Source organism: Hippocampus bargibanti, linkage group LG18, assembly GCF_051943395.1.
Source record: "Hippocampus bargibanti isolate YZ-2025 linkage group LG18, ASM5194339v1, whole genome shotgun sequence".
Lineage (NCBI taxonomy): Eukaryota > Metazoa > Chordata > Actinopteri > Syngnathiformes > Syngnathidae > Hippocampus > Hippocampus bargibanti.
The window spans coordinates 62600-80692 of NC_142751.1; the positions used below are offsets into that span (position 1 = coordinate 62600).

Genomic DNA, 18093 nt, shown 5'->3' on the forward strand with positions numbered 1-18093 from the left:
TATCCGGGCTTGGGACCGGCACAATAAGACACTGGCTTGTGTCCCCTTGTGGCTCCAGAACAAGCAATTCGATGAGCTTAATAAAGATGAAGATGCTCGATAAAAAGGCAATGACAGCAAGTAAAATAGTCGGTCGGCAATAACAAAGGGAGAAAATCAATGCGTTTTGGCAATGAATTACACGATTGAAATTATAACGCAGCATTTTCTTAATCACTCTTTTTCATCAGTCAATTTCAACTACAGTGTTCATTAACCCCTTAGAGCAAGCAATTTTGGACTATTTTTAAGCCCCCGCAAAAGAGCTTCCAAATTGCACTGACTCAGTATGCTGAGGGCAGGTGACATATTCTACCATACAATAAAAATGACTTCAAGTGTGCTAAAACTGCAAAGAATTGAGCTGCAAATTGAGGATTTTCAGAAAGTCCCGCCCCCAGTTCGTGACATCACGCCAAGACGTCTTGCCTTGCTTGAGAATCAAAACAATGGCTTCAGATTGGGAGAAGATGCTTTCTTGTTACTCTAGTTATGAATATGATTCAAATAGTCCTGAAGAGGAAAGCATAAATGTTTGCAATCGATTCAAGAAGTCCTTCCGGGTCATTTTGAGTGATCAAGACTGATGTGTAGAGTCACAGAAAATGCAGAAGATGGCGCCCAAGTTCCGTTGGAAATGGGTTGATTTTTCTGCTGGAAATTTGTGTCAGCGAATATCAAATAGTAGTCTTGGTGCAACACACAACGATTCACCATCGCGTTATTGATGTGTTTTCTTTCTAATTTCGCCATCAACACGAAGTTTTCAGACCAAACAAAGTACCGTAAAGTGCATTGTGTGTCGCTTTCTCGGTCAGGGGCGTTCCTTCAGTGACGTCACGTACGGACTCGTCACCAACTCAAAAACAAGACTTCCTGAATATTCAGCGCGAGTCTTAAAAGGTAAAATATAGCTATATGCGGTGGAATCTTTGTAAAATACGCTCAGGAGAAGTCATTTGAAGTGATTTTACAAATTATGGACACAATGTGTCTGGAGGCGTCGGTTGTCCTTTAAATAACACAACAACCTGTTTGTCTTTGCTGTTGGGTTTCTTTGAAGCGATTTTTAATGCATCAAAATCATCGTTCAGGTGAATCAGTGAGCCTATATTAGATGTGTCCGAAAGTGTTTTTAAACAATGTTGAGGAAGATTTGAAGTCTAAATTTGGAAGACTAACATTTGCCCATGAAAAACAAACAAACGTACATTCGCTTCATCGAAGATAAAAGAGTCTTTGAGCAAAACGACGACAATGTTTATAAAGCCCACGTTCGGTTCACTGAAGACAAAAGTGGTTTACGAATAACAATACTCATTGAAGTCATTGATCATGTTGTTTTTGCATGTGGACATGGCTTCCTGACATATTAAAGTATTTCCTCTAAAAAATGTAGCGTCCGGCCAATGAAAGACTTGACGTTCCCTGGTGGTTCACAACGAGCACGCATTCAGTGGAGTTTTGTCAACGCCAATGATGCTTTCGAGAAGTCTTTTTTGTCCGCTCCCCGCGGGGGAAAAACCCTTCAAGTAGTAAGAGACAGATTTTATTATCAGTGCTATTTACATAGAAATAAGACAAGCCATCCAACATGCACACGCGCACACGCACGGCCATCGACCCGCCCGCGTAGACCTCCAAGGAGATCCGAGTCCACCAGTAAAGAAAAGACTTCACCGTTGCTTTCCCCAAACGATGTCGGAAGGAATGAACTGGGAAAGGCTCATTGGAGCTGAGAGACAGATGGGAAAACAAGCACACTAGGTGGCGCTTGTGCTTTGCCTTGGGGTAGGATAAAATGGGGGGGGGGGGGAGCAGCACTGAAGGGGTGCGGTGTGCGGTCCGCCACAGATGTTGCGTGGCCCCTCTTTTGTTGGCCCCCTTTAAGAGGCAGGAGACCTCAGCTGTTGAAGGAGATTCTCTATTATGGCTTCAGTGTGCTTTTGAAAATCATTTCCATTAAAACATGTCTTGTCAAAAAGGGAGCGGAACAAAGGGAAGGTCGCAGCCGCCTGAGTGTGTGTGTGTGCACGCGTGCATGTGTGTGTGCACGCGTACATGTGTGTGAGCGTGTGGGAATAAAGGTGGAGCCGCTCTTGTTTTAACATCTGATCATCATTTCGTGGAGTGGCATGAAGGTAGAAAGGGGCGGGCGCATATTCCTTCAAATGATCCGCCGCATGGGTTTCCTCCGTTGCACATCATTGCTCCAAAAATGTGCATTTCTAGCCCAAATGAGCCTAAAATGCAGGCAGAATCGACATATACATACGTGTATACATATATATATATATATATATATATATATATATATATATATATATATATATATATATATATATATATATATATATATATATATATATATATATATATATGTGTGTGTGTGTGTGTATACACGTACGTATGTACATACATATATATGTCGAGTATATATATATATATATATATATATATATACACACACACGTATGTATATGTCGATTATGCCTGCATTTTAGGCTCATTTGGGCTAGAAATGCACATTTTTGGAGCAATGATGTGAAATGATGTACACACACACATATACATATATATATATATATATATATATATATATATATATATATATATATATATATATATATATATATATATATATATATATATATATATAAACTTAATAAAGTGTGCCTACTATATTATTGTTTCAAAATGGATTTGCTCCTTTTCACTTTGGTCTCAAATTTCCTTGCTTTAAGAAAGGAATCGGGGAGCAAAACATAAATGGGGGCCGGAGGTGTTGGCATCATTTTTTACACCTTATTTAATTAATTGTTTGCTATTTGTGGCAGAACTCTATTCCCGTCCACCACAAGTAGCAGCAGTTTCCCGTTGGTATCCTTATCATGACATTTGTTGGCCGCCGTGCATCGGCTGGGTGACTGTCGGGAAGGTTTCGAATGCGGGAAAGGGGAGGGAGGGGGAGGTCAGGCTGTCCTCGTCGTAGGTGGGGTGCGCGTTGAAACAAACGACGCTCTAGGTATGTCGAAAGCGATGTTTAGGTATCTGTTATCACCTCAAAGAGCGGCGGCGGCAGCTGCGCGGGTGACAGATACCGGCCTTAGCGTTACGCCTCCGAGGCTCCAAATTAGTAGCTTGCCGACATGAACGCAGCCTGAAAGGGGTGACGCGTGCCTTTCCGAGGCTAAAAGTGAATTTGACGGAAAGCCAAGTCCAGAGCGGGTTACCACGTCGACGGTGATTTTGCGGTACCTCGGCCAGAGGATGGATGGAATCGACGGAAAGCCTTTTGTCGCCGATGGCCGGAGTGGAGCGTTCCGGGACAGCTCGCGGCGCGCTTTGAGGCGTCCGGCGTTAGTCAAAAGCCAGCGTCGGCCCGTCCGGGGTGGCCGGCGGCTTCACCAGGCACCGGCCTCACCCATCTCGGGGCCTTGGTGGGACATGGGGGCGCTGTAGCTGGAATTACTAGCCAGCGAGAAAGGAGGACTGGGCCCGGCCCCGTACGCCTCCCCCGCCGCCGGCTGCAGAGAGCCCGGCTCGGGACTGGGCGTCTCGGCGTGGGAGATCATGTCCGTGAACCTTTGGTCGTCTGAGGGGAGGTGCGCCGGGCCCTCCATGGCCCCGGGCCCCGAGCCCAGGATGTAAGGCGAGTCGGCGGGCGACTGGGCCTGCGAGGACGGGGGGCCGTGCGTGAAGAAGTCGTAGTTGCTGCCTGGTCCGTAGTAGTCCCCTTGGTACTCTGCGGGGGGAAAAAAACCACAACAATCCCATCAAGGTCGTTGCCGAGGATGTTGTCGAGGACGCTGTCAAGGATGTCGTCAGCGCCGACATTACAGAATGGCAGAACGCCGGCCGCGACGTTCCTTTCAAGGCCATTGTGGACGATGACGTCAGGGATGTCCTCCATGACACTCCCTAAAATGGACATGTGTGGCGTTTCCAAGTCAAGATGGACTTATCCAGAGAAAAAAAGCGGCGTTCCACCTGAGCGAGCGGCGTCAAAAGCCTTTTCTATCGGCTTTGTTTACAAAAAGACTGATTCTCATAAACTGGTTCATCCTCTCCGTGGCGACTAAAGAGGGCTCGTATTTTGACTTCATTTTTTTCATTGTTTGAATTTTTAGTTTTGTTGTTTTGGTGCAACTGCACGACGCCGAGAGATCGGAGGGAGGGACCTTCCGCCTGGAAATCTGCTTCCGTGTTAGGCTTAGGGTTAGTGCACTGGTTCTTAACCTGGGTTCGATGGGGTTGGGTGAGTCGATCTCAGGGGTTCGGCAGAGCCTCCACCGACGGAATTACGGAAACGGAACATTTCGTCCGGCCCCAGAGGTCATTTTATCCGTTATTATGTCCGTCTAGCAATCGGTAGAGCTCCGGACGAAACGGAGAAATACCACAGGAAATCGTGGGGGCAGTATACAGTCAGAAGCGTACCAAATCGGAAAAATGAATACAGAGAGAGAAGAAAAGAGGCCAGCTAGACTGCTGCGGCTTCGCCCATTCACAAGGAATGAACAGGCTAGCCAGTAGCTAGCAGTAATCAACGGGTGACTGTCGTTTATATATTTTATCCATACTAACTATGTCGGGTAAAAGAAGAAATTGGCCGGATGAATATGTACAACACGGATTCACATGTATCACGGAACGTGATTGGAGTTAGCGTCCTTCCTACCTGCATGATTTGCAACACCAAGTTGAGCAACTCTAGTCTAACACCAGCAAAACTAAAGAAACACTTTGTCAAGCCGCTTGGAGATGGACGGAGAATACAAGAACACAACACTTTTTCAAGGTGAAGAGAGCTTGATTCAATGAAAGGGCCACTCGCCCTTCTCTTGGATTTGTACCTGTTAGCAAAGTTTATGCATTGTGTTTGTTTTGTTCTTTGAACAAGGTGATGCTCATGCACGGCTCATTTTGTGTAGCAGTAAAAAAACATATCTATGTCTTCAATTTGAAAAAAAAAACATTTTATTATTCAATCAAGAGGGGTTCGGTAAATGCACATATGAAACTGGTGGGGTTCGGTACCGGTTCAGAACCACTGGCTTAGTGTGTCAGTGGCTAAGAGCAATGTCTAAAACTCATGACAAAAAGTTAGCGCACACCAGGGCAGACAACTCCAAAAAGTTGCCTGCCCCATTATTCACAACTTGAAACACAATAAGACGACTAATTGCAAAAAAAACATTGTTGCAAAGTATTAAGGATTTTTTTATGAAGGATGCTCCCTTGCTTAATTGATGGTAAATATCCCTCGCTGATTAATTTGCTCCAGTTTGTCGTTGGCCCATAGATTGTTCGTCATGTTGCATAATGCAATGTTTGCGTTGCATTGTCTGCTACAAGCCACGCGAACTCCTCTTTCCATGATGCTTTTAATAATAATAATAAATTTAATTTCTAAGCGCCTTTCAAAACTCTCAAGGACACTTGACAGTCACGGGACAATGTCTATTTACGTTTTGCAACATCATAAATTGTGTTAGCTTCTTTTGAATCTTTCTTCCAGCGCTGAGGTTCTGTGCGTCTACTTTGGAAAATGATATACAAATGCACACCCTTATAACCCTCGGGAAAGTGCGGAAGCAGGCTTCTGATTGGCTGCCGTGATGAGTATGCAAATTGCCAAACGAACCAAAATTCCAAAATTTCCAAACCAAACGAAGATTTCAAAATCGGTATAATGTATTCATTTATTCCGATATCGAAATCTTCGTTCAAACGTTTGCTTTATTGAATAAAGTAAACCTTTGATTTAAAAAAAAAAAATCTTGCGTTTTTTTTTTTCTTGAAGCAGTTGTCGGCCACCCGGGCGGAGACGTTTTGTATGTTGTAAGCTCGACGTAAAAGTTGCACGCCCCGGGCGTCCGGGCAGACGTTATTTCAGTCACTGCTACGAGTTTGCATTTTTGGACAGAAAGTGGAACTGACCGCCGTAGTAGCCGTAGGCGGCGGGTCCCAAGATGTCCGGGTCCTCCAGCCGGCCCCCCAGGGTCCTCATCCTCCTGGGGCCCCGAAAGAAGGCGTGTCTGCGGGCCCCCAAAGCGCTGAGCTGCTTCATTCGGCGCTCCTTGGACCTCCGGTTCTGGAACCACACCTGCAAACGGTCGCAGTCATCAAAACGCCGAAAATCAGCTCAATTTAGGCCAAACAGCCGTCGGGCTCGGCGAAAGGCCAACCGAGGTGAGATGTGAGAGGCTCGCCCGGGGGGGAAGCGTCTTGAACGTGAAGCCGCGCGGAAGCCGAGCGTTTCCCCGTTGACGGAAGAAGAGCGAGATTCTTTTCAATGCACTGGCGGTTGGCCGGATCGCGAGTGGCTCCCGGGCGTGTGAAATTTGGCAAATTACGGAAGGAAACGGAGGGAGCCACGATCGCATCCGACCATCCAAAGAAAAAAATCGCCATGTTTTGCTTGACGACGCATCTCCGAGGAGGAAGCGCCTCGACAATTTGTCACCTCCAATATGGCCGCAGCGTCCACGTCCTTAGGAAGGCGTCTGCGAATGCACCTACAACGACATTTGCTTGCGGTTGCGGAAAACGTTGCCGTGCCGGTCAATTTATAATCCGTCTTTCCCATATTCTATAGGTTTTCTATCATTTTGAATTGTGTACGCCACGGTGACGTGCAGTCAGTGGAGGCAGGTGAGACAGTGCCTCACCTGTCATCATGGAAAGCTGTCATGGAAATATCAAATGAAAAAATAAATTAAACAGTTAGATGTATTTAGTGATTTGTACTTTAAAGTTCTTGTCCATTTAACTTCACCGTTTTAGGATTTTTTTCAAAATCGCTGAATTTTCACATTTACCGTTCAAATACTAAGTAGAGAGGAGTGGTGACGTCATTGATGACGTCAGTGCCTCACCAGCCATGAACCTCACCGCACGTCACTGGTACGCCGTATAACAACTTGTATATGATAAAAAAAAATGTGTCTGCGGTTATCGAGTCTTTGTCGATGAAGCATGATATGCGCATGCGCGTCATATTGTTTCCGTTTGCTTTTGTATTTCCGTTTCCGTATTTGAAGTCCGGCATTTGCGTTGCAATCGAGGAATCAACTACGAAGTTATAACGTAGAAGTAAGCATGGAAGAAGAGAAAAACTCTAGGATTGGGTCGCCACCCAAAAGAATGGGAGAGTCTCCAAGGTGATGGATAAGATCGGCGACAAAAGGTCCTCAGTTTTCGTTCTGCGTTCCGTCTGAAAAGGACGTCAAAGTTGCTGCAAGGGGATTTTACCATCTAAAGAACCACTTAAAAATAATGTCAACAAATTACCTTTGTTTTTATTCTATATCTGTTTTTAATCTTGCTATAAGTAAATACTTATGTGTCGGCTTGTGTTTGTAAAGTTTATTATCGTTTAATAAGGGTAATTGTCATGAATACAATCATTATTAAGCGGAACAAAAGTAATACTCGATCATATGTCCATATTTTTATCGCTGCGTACGGTCGATTGAAAGCATAATGTGCGCATGCGCGCTAAAAAGCATCTCCGCTCGTGTTAGCGTTTTCTTATTATTTCAAATAATGTACGGCGTACTACAACTTTTATACGGGAAATTGCAATCGTTTCTAAGGGCGGCTATTCGCTGAGGTTGACAGGTATGCGTTGCGGCTTGACGGCGCGACGCAAATGTATGGAGCAGGCGCGGAGACGGCACCGACTTCCTCGCCAAAATGGAGTTGCTGATGACGTCACGGCGCGTCTCCTCCTGGAGTCCGCGCGTTCCGTTTTAAACGGAAAACAACAATTCAGCCCACGAACGCGTCTGGCGGACAACGCGAGCGGGAAACGGCGTCTTGGTTCGGGCGGAGCTGCGGGGTCACGCGGGCTGACCAAACGCGAGCGCGCGGGCAACACCCGCTTACTGAGAACAATCGGCGAGGTGTTGCATGGCCACGTTTTGATGGAAATGCTCTCGCTCCCCTCCAGAGACGCAGATGACGCGTGCGCGCGCCCTTGCGATTCCACAAGACACCTTAACGCAGTCCCCGGTTTGGCTTGTGCGAGCTCAGGCCTGCGTTGCATGCTTAGCGCAAAACACAATGATGGATGCGTGAGCGACGAAGGCTGGATGGAGATGCACAAGCGCAAAACACGCGTTTTGGCATGCCAGTGTTTTGTGTGTGTGTGTGTGTGTGTGTGCTAAATACACACACACACACACGCGCACACACACACACGCACACACACACACACACACACACGCACACACACACACACACACACGAGCAGACAGACAGCACAGAGGTGGGAAAAGGGCTGGTGGGGGCCATATGTAAATCTGTGAAATCGGCGCTAATCACAGCCAGCGCACAAAAAGCCGCATCACACTTGGCAGAGATGGCGCTAATCACGGTGACATTGTGCACGCCCAGGCACTGAGCGGCTGCCTCCGCGTGCGCGAAAACGCGCGTGCGAGCCGCGCGGGAAGAGTTCCGGCGCGCTCGCGGTGGCCCTCGGCTAAAACAAGACCGCCACCTACGACTAATTTCACGGCTGTGCGACTGAAACAAACGCGCGGGGGGAGGGCGGGGGGATCGCGCGTGTTGTCTCGCCATTGTGTGTGTGTGTGTGTGTGTGTGTGTGTGTGTGTGTGTGTGTGTGTGTGTGTGTGTGTGTGTGTGTGTGTGTGTTTGTCTCGCCCGGTGCGTCGACGTTAATTGGGGCGAGGGCGGGGGGACGAGCCAACGACGAAATGGGATGCCTGCGGGCGGGCGGGCACAAAGACGGAAGAAGGAACGACTAAATAAATGCGCATGGCAAAGGTCAAAAATCGCTTCTTGGATTTGCTGGTAGGCAAACCAAAGTATTGGACGACGTCGTCGGGGAGACGGGCGAAAGGCGAGTGCGCCGTTCGAGAAGTCGGGCGGGTCCGCGGGGACATTTGGCCGCCCTCCTTTTCAAGCCATTCGGGACTTGCTTGATCCAAACGGCAACGGTGTAAAAAAGAACCACGTCAAATCGAGGAAGAATAAAAGAAAGAAAATAACAGACTTTGCTCCAATTCCAACAACAATTACAAGACTGCGTCTTCAAAGGGCATTTTTTTCCGGCTTCGTGATGGCGTCACATTTGTTCCTGCCCAAAGCTCGCATCGACATTACAGTCGAATAATAACAATAACAATAACAATAATAATAATAATAATAATAAGAAGAAGAAGAAGAAGAAGAAGAAGAAGAAGAAGAAGAATAAGAATAAGAAGAAGAATAAGAATAGAAGAATAAGAACAAGAACAAGAATAATAATAAGAAGAAGAATAGAAGAAGAAGAAGAAGAATGTAAGAATAAGAATAAAAATAAGAATAAGAATAAGAATAAGAATAAGAATAAGAATAAGAATAAGAATAAGAATCAAATATCATAGCAGATCATGTTTATGGGATTCGCAAGCTTGGTTGATTAAACGTTGGGATTTGATTATTTGATCATTATGATGATTTGATTATTATTATTATTATTATTATTATTATTTGATTGTTTTTTTTTCTCACGGAAGGATACCACGTCCAAACAGAAAACGGGTTCTTTCTATTTCTTTCAGAGCATCCTGCCAAATGTCACACTTTCCACCCTCGTGTGCTAGGTGGCCAAAAAAACAACCAAAACGTGACTTGGGCCAGAAATATCGAGGCGAAACACTTTTGAAAAGCGCTTAGAAATAAAATGGATTATTATTGTTATTATTATTATTATGATTATTATTATGATTATTATTATGATGATGATGATTATTATTATGATTATTATGACTATGATTATTATGATTATTATTATTATTATTATTATTATTATGATTATTATTATAAGCAAATGTGTCGTTTCTCTTTGAAAGGACGCTGCAAGGCGCTTCCCCTTTCCTCGAGCGACCTCGCTGCTTGAGTGTCGACCACGTTTGGGACAATTTCAGCCTTTAGAAAGTCTTCTTAAAACGCAGGAGGGACGAGTTCTCGGTGAGGAGAGCGTGCGGGAAAAATGGCAAAACACTCAATGGAAAATTAAGGTGCCTTGATAATAATGATACAACAACGATGATGATGATGAAATAATAATAATAATAATAAAAACCATTTGGAATCATCACATAATCCGATGAAGAAATGGGGCTCGGCCGAACGGCAAATAATGAAACTATGCGCACATTGGAAACATCGTGCATGACTGGGAGAGAGAAAACAAATGTCAACGAAATGATGACATAGTATTTGGTAGTATGTGCATGGGTACAGGTAGCCATTCCCTAATTGTTGGAGTAACCGTCTTGAAAGCAATACGTGTCGAGAAACGATCCCGAGTCGTCAAAAATGGAATGGATTCGGGGGTGCATCGAGTCGCGAGGGCAGAAAAATGAAAGGAGCGGCCAAGCAAGCAGAGAAGACGAGGGCGGAAACCACAGAGCGAGTTTGGGCGCGAGGAGGCGGACGCCGCGACGCGTTTTTCGTCGGCCTTCGGCGCCTACCTGAATGACGCGCATGTTCAGGCCGGTCTCCTGCGCCAGCTGTTCCCGGATGTGACGCGTGGGCTTGGGCGTGGCCACGAAAGCGGCCTTGAGGGTCTCCAGCTGCTTGGCCTTGATGGTGGTGCGCGGGCCGCGCCGCTTGGCGCCCGAGTTCTGCTCCTCGTTCTCGATGTTGTTGCCCTCCTTGTCCGACGACGTGCAGTTGTCCGCCTCCTTCAGCTCGTCGCGCAGGCCGCCGCCGCCGTCCTGCGCGTCCGGCGACAGGCTGCGATCCGTGCACGACGACACTGCGGCCGGCACAGAGACACAATCGTCAAGGCGACGTTCATTCGACTTTTCAGGAATCTCCCGCCACCTCCAAATCAAACCGCCGTTGAGCATCGGCGGGGGACGCTCTCTCTCTCTCTCTCTCTCTCTCTCTCTCTCTCTCTCTCTCTCTCTCTCTCTCTCTCTCTCTCTCTCTCTCTCGTACCCGAGTTGAGGCTGACTTCCTTGATGGTGGCCGAGCTCAGGTAGTCGTCCTTGCACACGAACTTGTTCTCGTCGATGACGTAAAGCTCCTCGCCAGTGGACAGCTGCTTGTGGCACACCATGCACGTGAAGCAGTTGAGGTGGAACACCTTGCTCCGCGCCTTGCGCACCAGGTCGCTGGGCGAGATGCCCTGCAGGCAGCCGGCGCACTTGGTCCCGAAGCGCCTGCGTGAGCGTGAGCGTGAGCGTGAGCGTGAGCGCGCCGACAGAAAACAAGGTTGGCGACAACAGAGCCGACGCCGTAAAGTCCGCGTTCGGAATCAACGTCACCGCCGTATAGTCCGGTTGGGGGGGGGGGGGGGGGGGAGCCAGAAGGGGAAAGGGCCGAGCCCCCCGCCCTCCGAGAAAACATCGCAAAGAAAGCTCCGTGCCGTCCAATCCGCGGCGGCTCAAGTGTGCTCGCGCAAGGCCGCGAAGCCAAGCCAACGACTTGGTGCTCTCCTACCCGAAAAACAAACCGGGGGACACGCATTGGGGGGGGGGGGGGTTCGCTTTTTGTTGGACCTGACGAAACGCAAATTAAAACGCCACGAAAGGTCACGTTTGACCCCCCCCCCCCCAAGGGGTTTCGCTTCTTCTTTTTATCTGTGTCGGCACAACGCGCTCAAGCTTCAAACGTGAAATTGGCTCTCGGGAAAAATACTAAATACTAAACAGGGTTACAGTAATAATAATAATAATATTAATATAATAATAATAATATTAATATAATAATTATAATATAATAATACATTTTATTTCTAAGCGCCATTACGTGAAAATATCGTAGCATATCGTAAAAAGTGAAATTTACTTTCAATCGGTATATAGAACATAGAACATCTCTCTCTCTCTCTCTCTCTATATATATATATATATATATATATATATATATATATATATATATATATATATATATATATATATATATATATATATATATATATATATATGCGCGTCTATACAATTAGACTACCACTCCGTGTATATACACATACGTTTGTAGATAGAAAATGATATTAATCATAAAATAATAAAAGAATAATAATAACGATAACAATAATAATACATTGGCAGTAGGGGGGCAGACTGGTCGTGGCGAGAAAGTCATTAGTGACAATCAGAACATTGTAGGCAAGGATATGAGACGGGATTATGAGGAGTGGGACGTAGTTTAGGCGTGGAAATCTTCCCTTAATCCATAGAAAACGTGTGCGGAAAGGAAAGCGCCCCCCCCCCCCCCCGCGCCACACACAGAAAATTTGTCAGCGCCTGGCATGAAAACAAGAAAGAAACAAAGCGTCTGTTTCAGGGCCACCTGAGTGAGCGCGTGCGTGCGTGGGGGCGGGGGGCGAATCGGAGAAAGCGGCGGGCAACCCCGGGCCCCCGCCCCATCTCTATTGTTTTAGTACTAATGCGCGCCCCGCTGTCCCCCCCGCGCCTCGGCCTTTCTCATGCGTGTCCATTCCACTCAACAATCGGACAAATGGGCGAGATTTGTCCCGCTATCGGCTCGCTCATTTGCATGCGAGTAAGTCGACCGGCACCGGCGTCCCGGTGCCGGTCCCGGTCACCTCCTCGCTCGCTGACTTTCCGAAAGCGTCGGGGCCGAGTCGCGCCGTTGCGAAAAGGACAACGAGACGGGCTCGTCGGAAGACGCCCCCGCGACCGCGCGCGTGCCGGCCGTCGTGCGAAATTAGCGAAGGTCCCGAGAAGAACGCAAATGTGGCGTTTGGCCGCAATCGGCGTGATTTGGTGAAGCCGCCCGTCGAGCGACGGAAGCGACCACTGGCCTACCTGCGCGTTCCGAAAGCATTCTGTTTTCAAATCGCAACGCACAAACCTATTCGCTCGGATTCTTTTTGTTAAATGGCTTTTCCTGGCCTGTCCGACAAAGTACGCTTGAAAAATAGCAACGGCGCCAATGCAAAGCGACAGCAAGTCGCCTTGACGTCTCGTCGCTCGATATGTTTGGACGAGGCGTTTGTTCAAGCCGGCGGACGACTCGACGAGTCTTCTTTTTTTGGCAATTAAAACGTGACTTGAAATAATCGTTTGGGTTATTGGAAGCGCAGAATATTTGCCTAATATGTCCACTTTCTGCAATGCCGCCGAGGCCTCTTGGGACGACCTGAAAGGATTGAAGGACGGATCGCATTTCGGTTGCTTTCAATACGATGACTGAAAGAAATAACAAAACGCGCCTCCCCGAATCAGGTTAAAAAGTGAGCAAAATATAACCAGGCGCCTTTTTTCTTGATTCGCAGATGAATTCAAGTGAAATAGGTGGTCTATTTTTTCGAGTGCGAGCGCAAATTGGCAGTGAACGCGGAGCGCGCGACGACGGCAAAACCACGCCGCTTTCCCGTTCGTTTTGGGCCTTACCGGAAGAAGTCGAGCTTGCAGAAGAGCTTTCCGTCCCGCGAGAAGCACTTGTCGGTCAGCTTGCAGCTGCACTCGCAGCACTGCACGCACTTGGCGTGCCATGCCCGGTCCAGCACGTTGAGCAGGAAGCGGTCCAGGATGGGCCGCTCGCAGCCGGCGCAGTGGACCATCATGACGGCGGCCCGCTGCGAGCCCGCGGCCGACCACCCGCGGCGCCTTCTTCTGGGCGACTGGCTGCGGCTCTCTCCACGCCGGACGGCTTCGGGGATCCTCCAGCCTTTCTCCCCGGCCCACCCCGCGGCGCCCCGCTCGCTGCCGCCGCCTCTCTCTTGCCTCGTGGGCCGGCTGTCACCAAAAAAAAAACAAAAAACAAAAACAAAACACACACACACACACACACAAAAGAAAAAAAAAACAATAATGCCAAGTCAAAAAGGTCCAGACACAGGCTGGGTTCTGGGTGCTATATCCACAATGCGCACATGCTTGTTTCAGACGCCCACACCTGACGAGTTCAAAACCACAACATGAAGAGAATCCTGCAGAAGAAGCTTGTGCTCGTGCAGGCTGGATTTTTTTTTAGGGGGGGGGGGGGGTGTTCCAGGCGCTCTTACGGGCTCCTTTGCTCAACGTGGCCGCTTATCACGGTGTGGAAAACGTCGTCGGCAGCCCTCCGCCTCGGCATCTCTGCTGCACAAACAGATTGGCTGAGCAAGCCTTAATTCCCTGGAGGGGAGAGCCAATCACGACGAGGCTTTGGTTGTCACGGATACCGAACTCAGCTCTGCGGCTTCTCTGCCGACTTCAAGATGAGCAGAATCGAGACTGGGCCCAAAATTTGTCTGTCCTGCTCCCCCGATATTCTTCCACATGTCAATATGATGAGAACGAAAAAGGTCAAAATTGCCCCTGGTAACGTTTCAGGTTGCCAAGGAGCATAAAAAAAAGTGCGCTTATCCACCACCGTCTATTTCCTACCGGCACAGCCCGCCGAGGAGTCCCTCGAGCTCCTGTGGAGGATGACATCGGAGTCGCCGATCTACACGTGCGAGTCGGGCGGCTTTCCGGATTGCGCAGCATCCGCCGCCACGCAGCACTCGCCCATTGGAAGTGGACAAAGGCGAATCCGTCGGCAGATGGAAGGAAAGGCCGCTCCACCGTCTCCAGCGATGCGCAACATTGACCTCGGAAACCTTCCTCGGCCACCGCGGTAGCACAGGAGCGCGGTGCCGGTGGACCGCAAGGTTTTTCTTCTTGTTGTTTGACACCTCTGAATTGCATTCACCATCTGACTGATTTACAATGGTGATACCCAAGGCCACCATCATTCACAACAGCCCAGCCATTTGTCATCCATATGCAAACAAAGGCCCATTTTGCGCACGTGCAACAGCCAAAATGGACGTGAATGACGCCTGCTGTGCGCGGTGCACCGATGCCAGTTCGGTAGCTAAGTGGCACATTGGTGACGACGGGGTGTCGTGCCAGACGGCAAAATGACAAGTGAAAAAAATAGGGCATCCGCTGTCGTGATTGACATCCTTTGAAAGTCTCCCTGCAAGCTACGCTGGGTTGTCGTTAAAAGAGAATGTGAAGAATTGATGCTGGACATCAGTGACTGCAGTGGATGCAGATTCGGTCATGCCACCGCGGGTCAGCCGTCCAATCGGACGCCGCGGCGTCTGCAATATGGAGACGACGAACAAACGACGAGTCTAAAGGTCAAACAGAAGAAGGTCGGCAAACGCAGAACCTGCACGACGGGGCACACATGCATGTGAATGCCAGCGAGGGAGCTGCCAAACAAGGACCAACGCCAAAGCCAGCGCATGACATTACACAAGGGAGGTAATGGGGGGGGAGGGGTCTTTCACATGCACAATGCTATTTGCAGGGAAATGCCACGGATTAGTCAGTGGCTTCATCAATGAAAGGGGAGAGGCCGGCGGCCAGTCCAGGAGACCAATCTCAACGTTTACAGAGCAGACAAACAACGTCAGGACTGTCGCGGTTTGCAAGATGGTGATTGGATTGGATTGGATATGCCTTTATAAGTCTCACAGTGGAGAAATTTACATTTCACAGCAGCAAAGTGATGAAAGTGATGGTGGTGTTTCCCAAAAAAGCAGGAAGATGGGAGTAGCAGGGTATAATTGACAAATTGTATTAAATAAAGTCAGCAGGAACAAAATCTAAAACATCAAAGTCATCAGAACAACAAAGTACAACGTATCAAAGAAGACCATGAGTAAAAATCTGCCACAATGAAATAAACCTGACAGGGTGAAGCACCACATACAATCCCCCGACAGAGAATGGTCGTGCCGGGAGTCCTTTTAACTGCCACCGATTGGAACCACCAACACCTGTGCAAGTGCAGGCGGGGCCGACAGCGTCACCCGTTGGTCACCAACCAGAACGTGACAAGGCCAGCGCCCAACTCAAAAGGACAAAGGAAGACTCGAACCTCACGCCTTGGATTGCGAGTACACCATTCCAGATGAAAATTCCCCATCAAAATCATCAATTGGCTACTCTGCGGATTTTGCACTGGGGGGGGGGCTCGTTCACTTGGCGATGTTTCAAACAAGCCCTGGTGATGAATCATGCACCATTTAGGCACGGAGATTCGGAACATTTGGCGAGCTTTTACAGAAGCCTTTTCCAGGGATAAGAATGACAAATGAGAAAAAAAGTCTGGGAAAAAAGGCAGGGGAGGCATACACACACACACATATATACTGGAATATATATATAAATGTGATTTCAACAAAATGTCAGAATGTAATATTTAAAATAACTCACCAATAATATGAATGGTTTTCTGTTCTTCGTGATTGGTAAAAATCTAGCCAAAGTATTGGAATAAAAGTCAACTTGCAGGGTACATACGCAAAGTTACTGCTAGCAAGCCTGCACATGGTCATAGGCTTGCACGCTTGCTTTCTGCTGCCTCTCGCAGAAGTATATTGATGCTAACGTTAGCATGGGGCTTGTCATATAGTGCCAATGACATTGGACTGTTTCATCCATGGGATCGTTTCATTGTAAAAAATAGAACCACGGCAGAACCTTTTCTCTGCACAAAGGCGAATACTTCGGTCCATTCAACCAGATTTTTGTTTCGACTGCAACGGCACCTAAGTCAGGATCATCCAATCAAAATGGCGCTTTCCGCCAACCGGCGTCAGTATCATTCAATCAAAATTGCGCTTTCCGCAGCACTTTTTCTTACAGCGAAAAAGTGAGAATCTATATTTCGTTTTATCTGATCATTCTGGTCTGAAAAAGTCAGAAATTCGCCCATCCCCTGTTTGCCGTCCATCTACCAACGTGCTCTTGACTCTTTTGTCCTACGGTACGAGTCCAGAGCGAGCCGAACGGAAAAGAGCGAGGCGTCAAAGGAGCCAGCCTCTTGTCTGTGGCGCTCAGCTGGACCAAACTGGGACGCGTCAACCAAGGTTGCCGCTTTTCAACGCCGCGAATGGAGCCTCGGTTCCCTTTGCGACTGACTGACAGTTTGGCTTGATAAAGAAATTCATGAAAAATTTCACATCCGGGCGTTTGGTGGCCCCGCGAGACAAAATGTGGTGGCGGCACTGTGAGAGGCTGGGGGGGGGGAGGCATGACTAGGTCGACGACACCCGTCGGCCAAACTGTCCCTCGGGAGACATTCCGTTTTGTAGTAACAGCTAGGTGACGATCGACAGCCTTTTGAGAAAACTCATCGCAGCTCTGCTTACCTCTTGGTCGAAACATGGGAGCGAGGCAAGCTTCGAGGTATGGCGGGCTTGGCAACTTTGGTGGCGACTGACCATTTGAAGGCCAATTCGGAGCGTTCCTGGCTCCCTTTCACTGCACCGATCGCCATTTTATTTGAAGCACCTGCACAAGACGGCAAAATGATGAGGAAAAACGTCGCAATTGTTGCCATTGCGCGTGGGCATAAAACAAAGTCCTTTCACCATGCACGGCGTGCCGCTGGGTCACGGCCACTTTGCCCCAACCAAAGCAAAGTCGCTGCCACCGCCCATCGGACGCCTGCCGTTTTGGCTACGAAAGGCTATTTCCCCCACAAAGAGGGTACAGAAAGTGCTGAAGAATTATCAATGTGTCTCTGTGTTGTCATATTATTTGTTAGGAAGTTTTTTTGGCGCGTGTGGCTGCCGCTGCTCACCCACAGAAAAAATATCCTGTGACTATAAAGTGTCCTTGAGAGTTTTGAAAGGTGCTTATGAATGAAATGTATTATTATGATTATGATTATGATGATGAATATTTTGGCCGTCGACAAAGCCTGACGGCGACTGGACATTTTGTCCGGCAAATTGGAAGCGGACCGATGGCGATTCACGCCACTGGCGGCGGCCGGCTGTGGGAGGAAAAAGGCGGCTCTTGATGAGCTTTTGGGAAGAAAAACGGGAAGGGCCCCGCCGTCCAACTTTTGCCCGCACGTCACCCGAGTGAGCCGCCGAGGTCAGTGTTGGGCGCCGGCGTGCACGGCTTGCGCTCGTGCACGCCGACGACCACTTTGGGGGCACCTCTTTTGGCGGGGCCGTTCCCAAGGGAGAGGTTAACGTGATGGATGTCTGATTGGTAGCCCTCCCCCGGGGCCTCCCTCGCCGTCACCTCTCCGCGCTCTGAATTAAAAGGCCGTTTGTCTCCTGCGAGT

At 48.3% G+C, this 18093-nt stretch overlaps 1 protein-coding gene across 8 annotated transcripts in view; it reads right to left on the reverse strand.

Annotated features, from left to right (window-relative positions):
• Positions 1-2677: 2677 nt before the first annotated feature.
• The window catches only part of lhx5 (LIM homeobox 5), a 38877-nt gene continuing 23461 nt past the window's right edge, over positions 2678-18093 (reverse strand). For 5 of the 8 annotated variants that reach the window (XM_089020714.1, XM_089020713.1, XM_089020712.1 and 2 more), the window contains 6 exons: positions 17165-17306; positions 13422-13766; positions 10999-11222; positions 10527-10813; positions 5983-6148; positions 2678-3784 (listed from right to left, as the gene is read on the reverse strand). In XM_089020714.1, coding sequence (XP_088876840.1) covers positions 3444-3784; positions 5983-6148; positions 10527-10813; positions 10999-11222; positions 13422-13766; positions 17165-17306 — 1505 coding nt within the window. In that variant the 3' untranslated portion in view covers positions 2678-3443. Of the gene's footprint in view, positions 3785-5982; positions 6149-10526; positions 10814-10998; positions 11223-13421; positions 13767-13903; positions 14030-17164; positions 17307-18093 lie in introns of those variants that run through there. The other 3 variants (XM_089020718.1, XM_089020717.1, XM_089020716.1) reach the window with 3 other exon arrangements.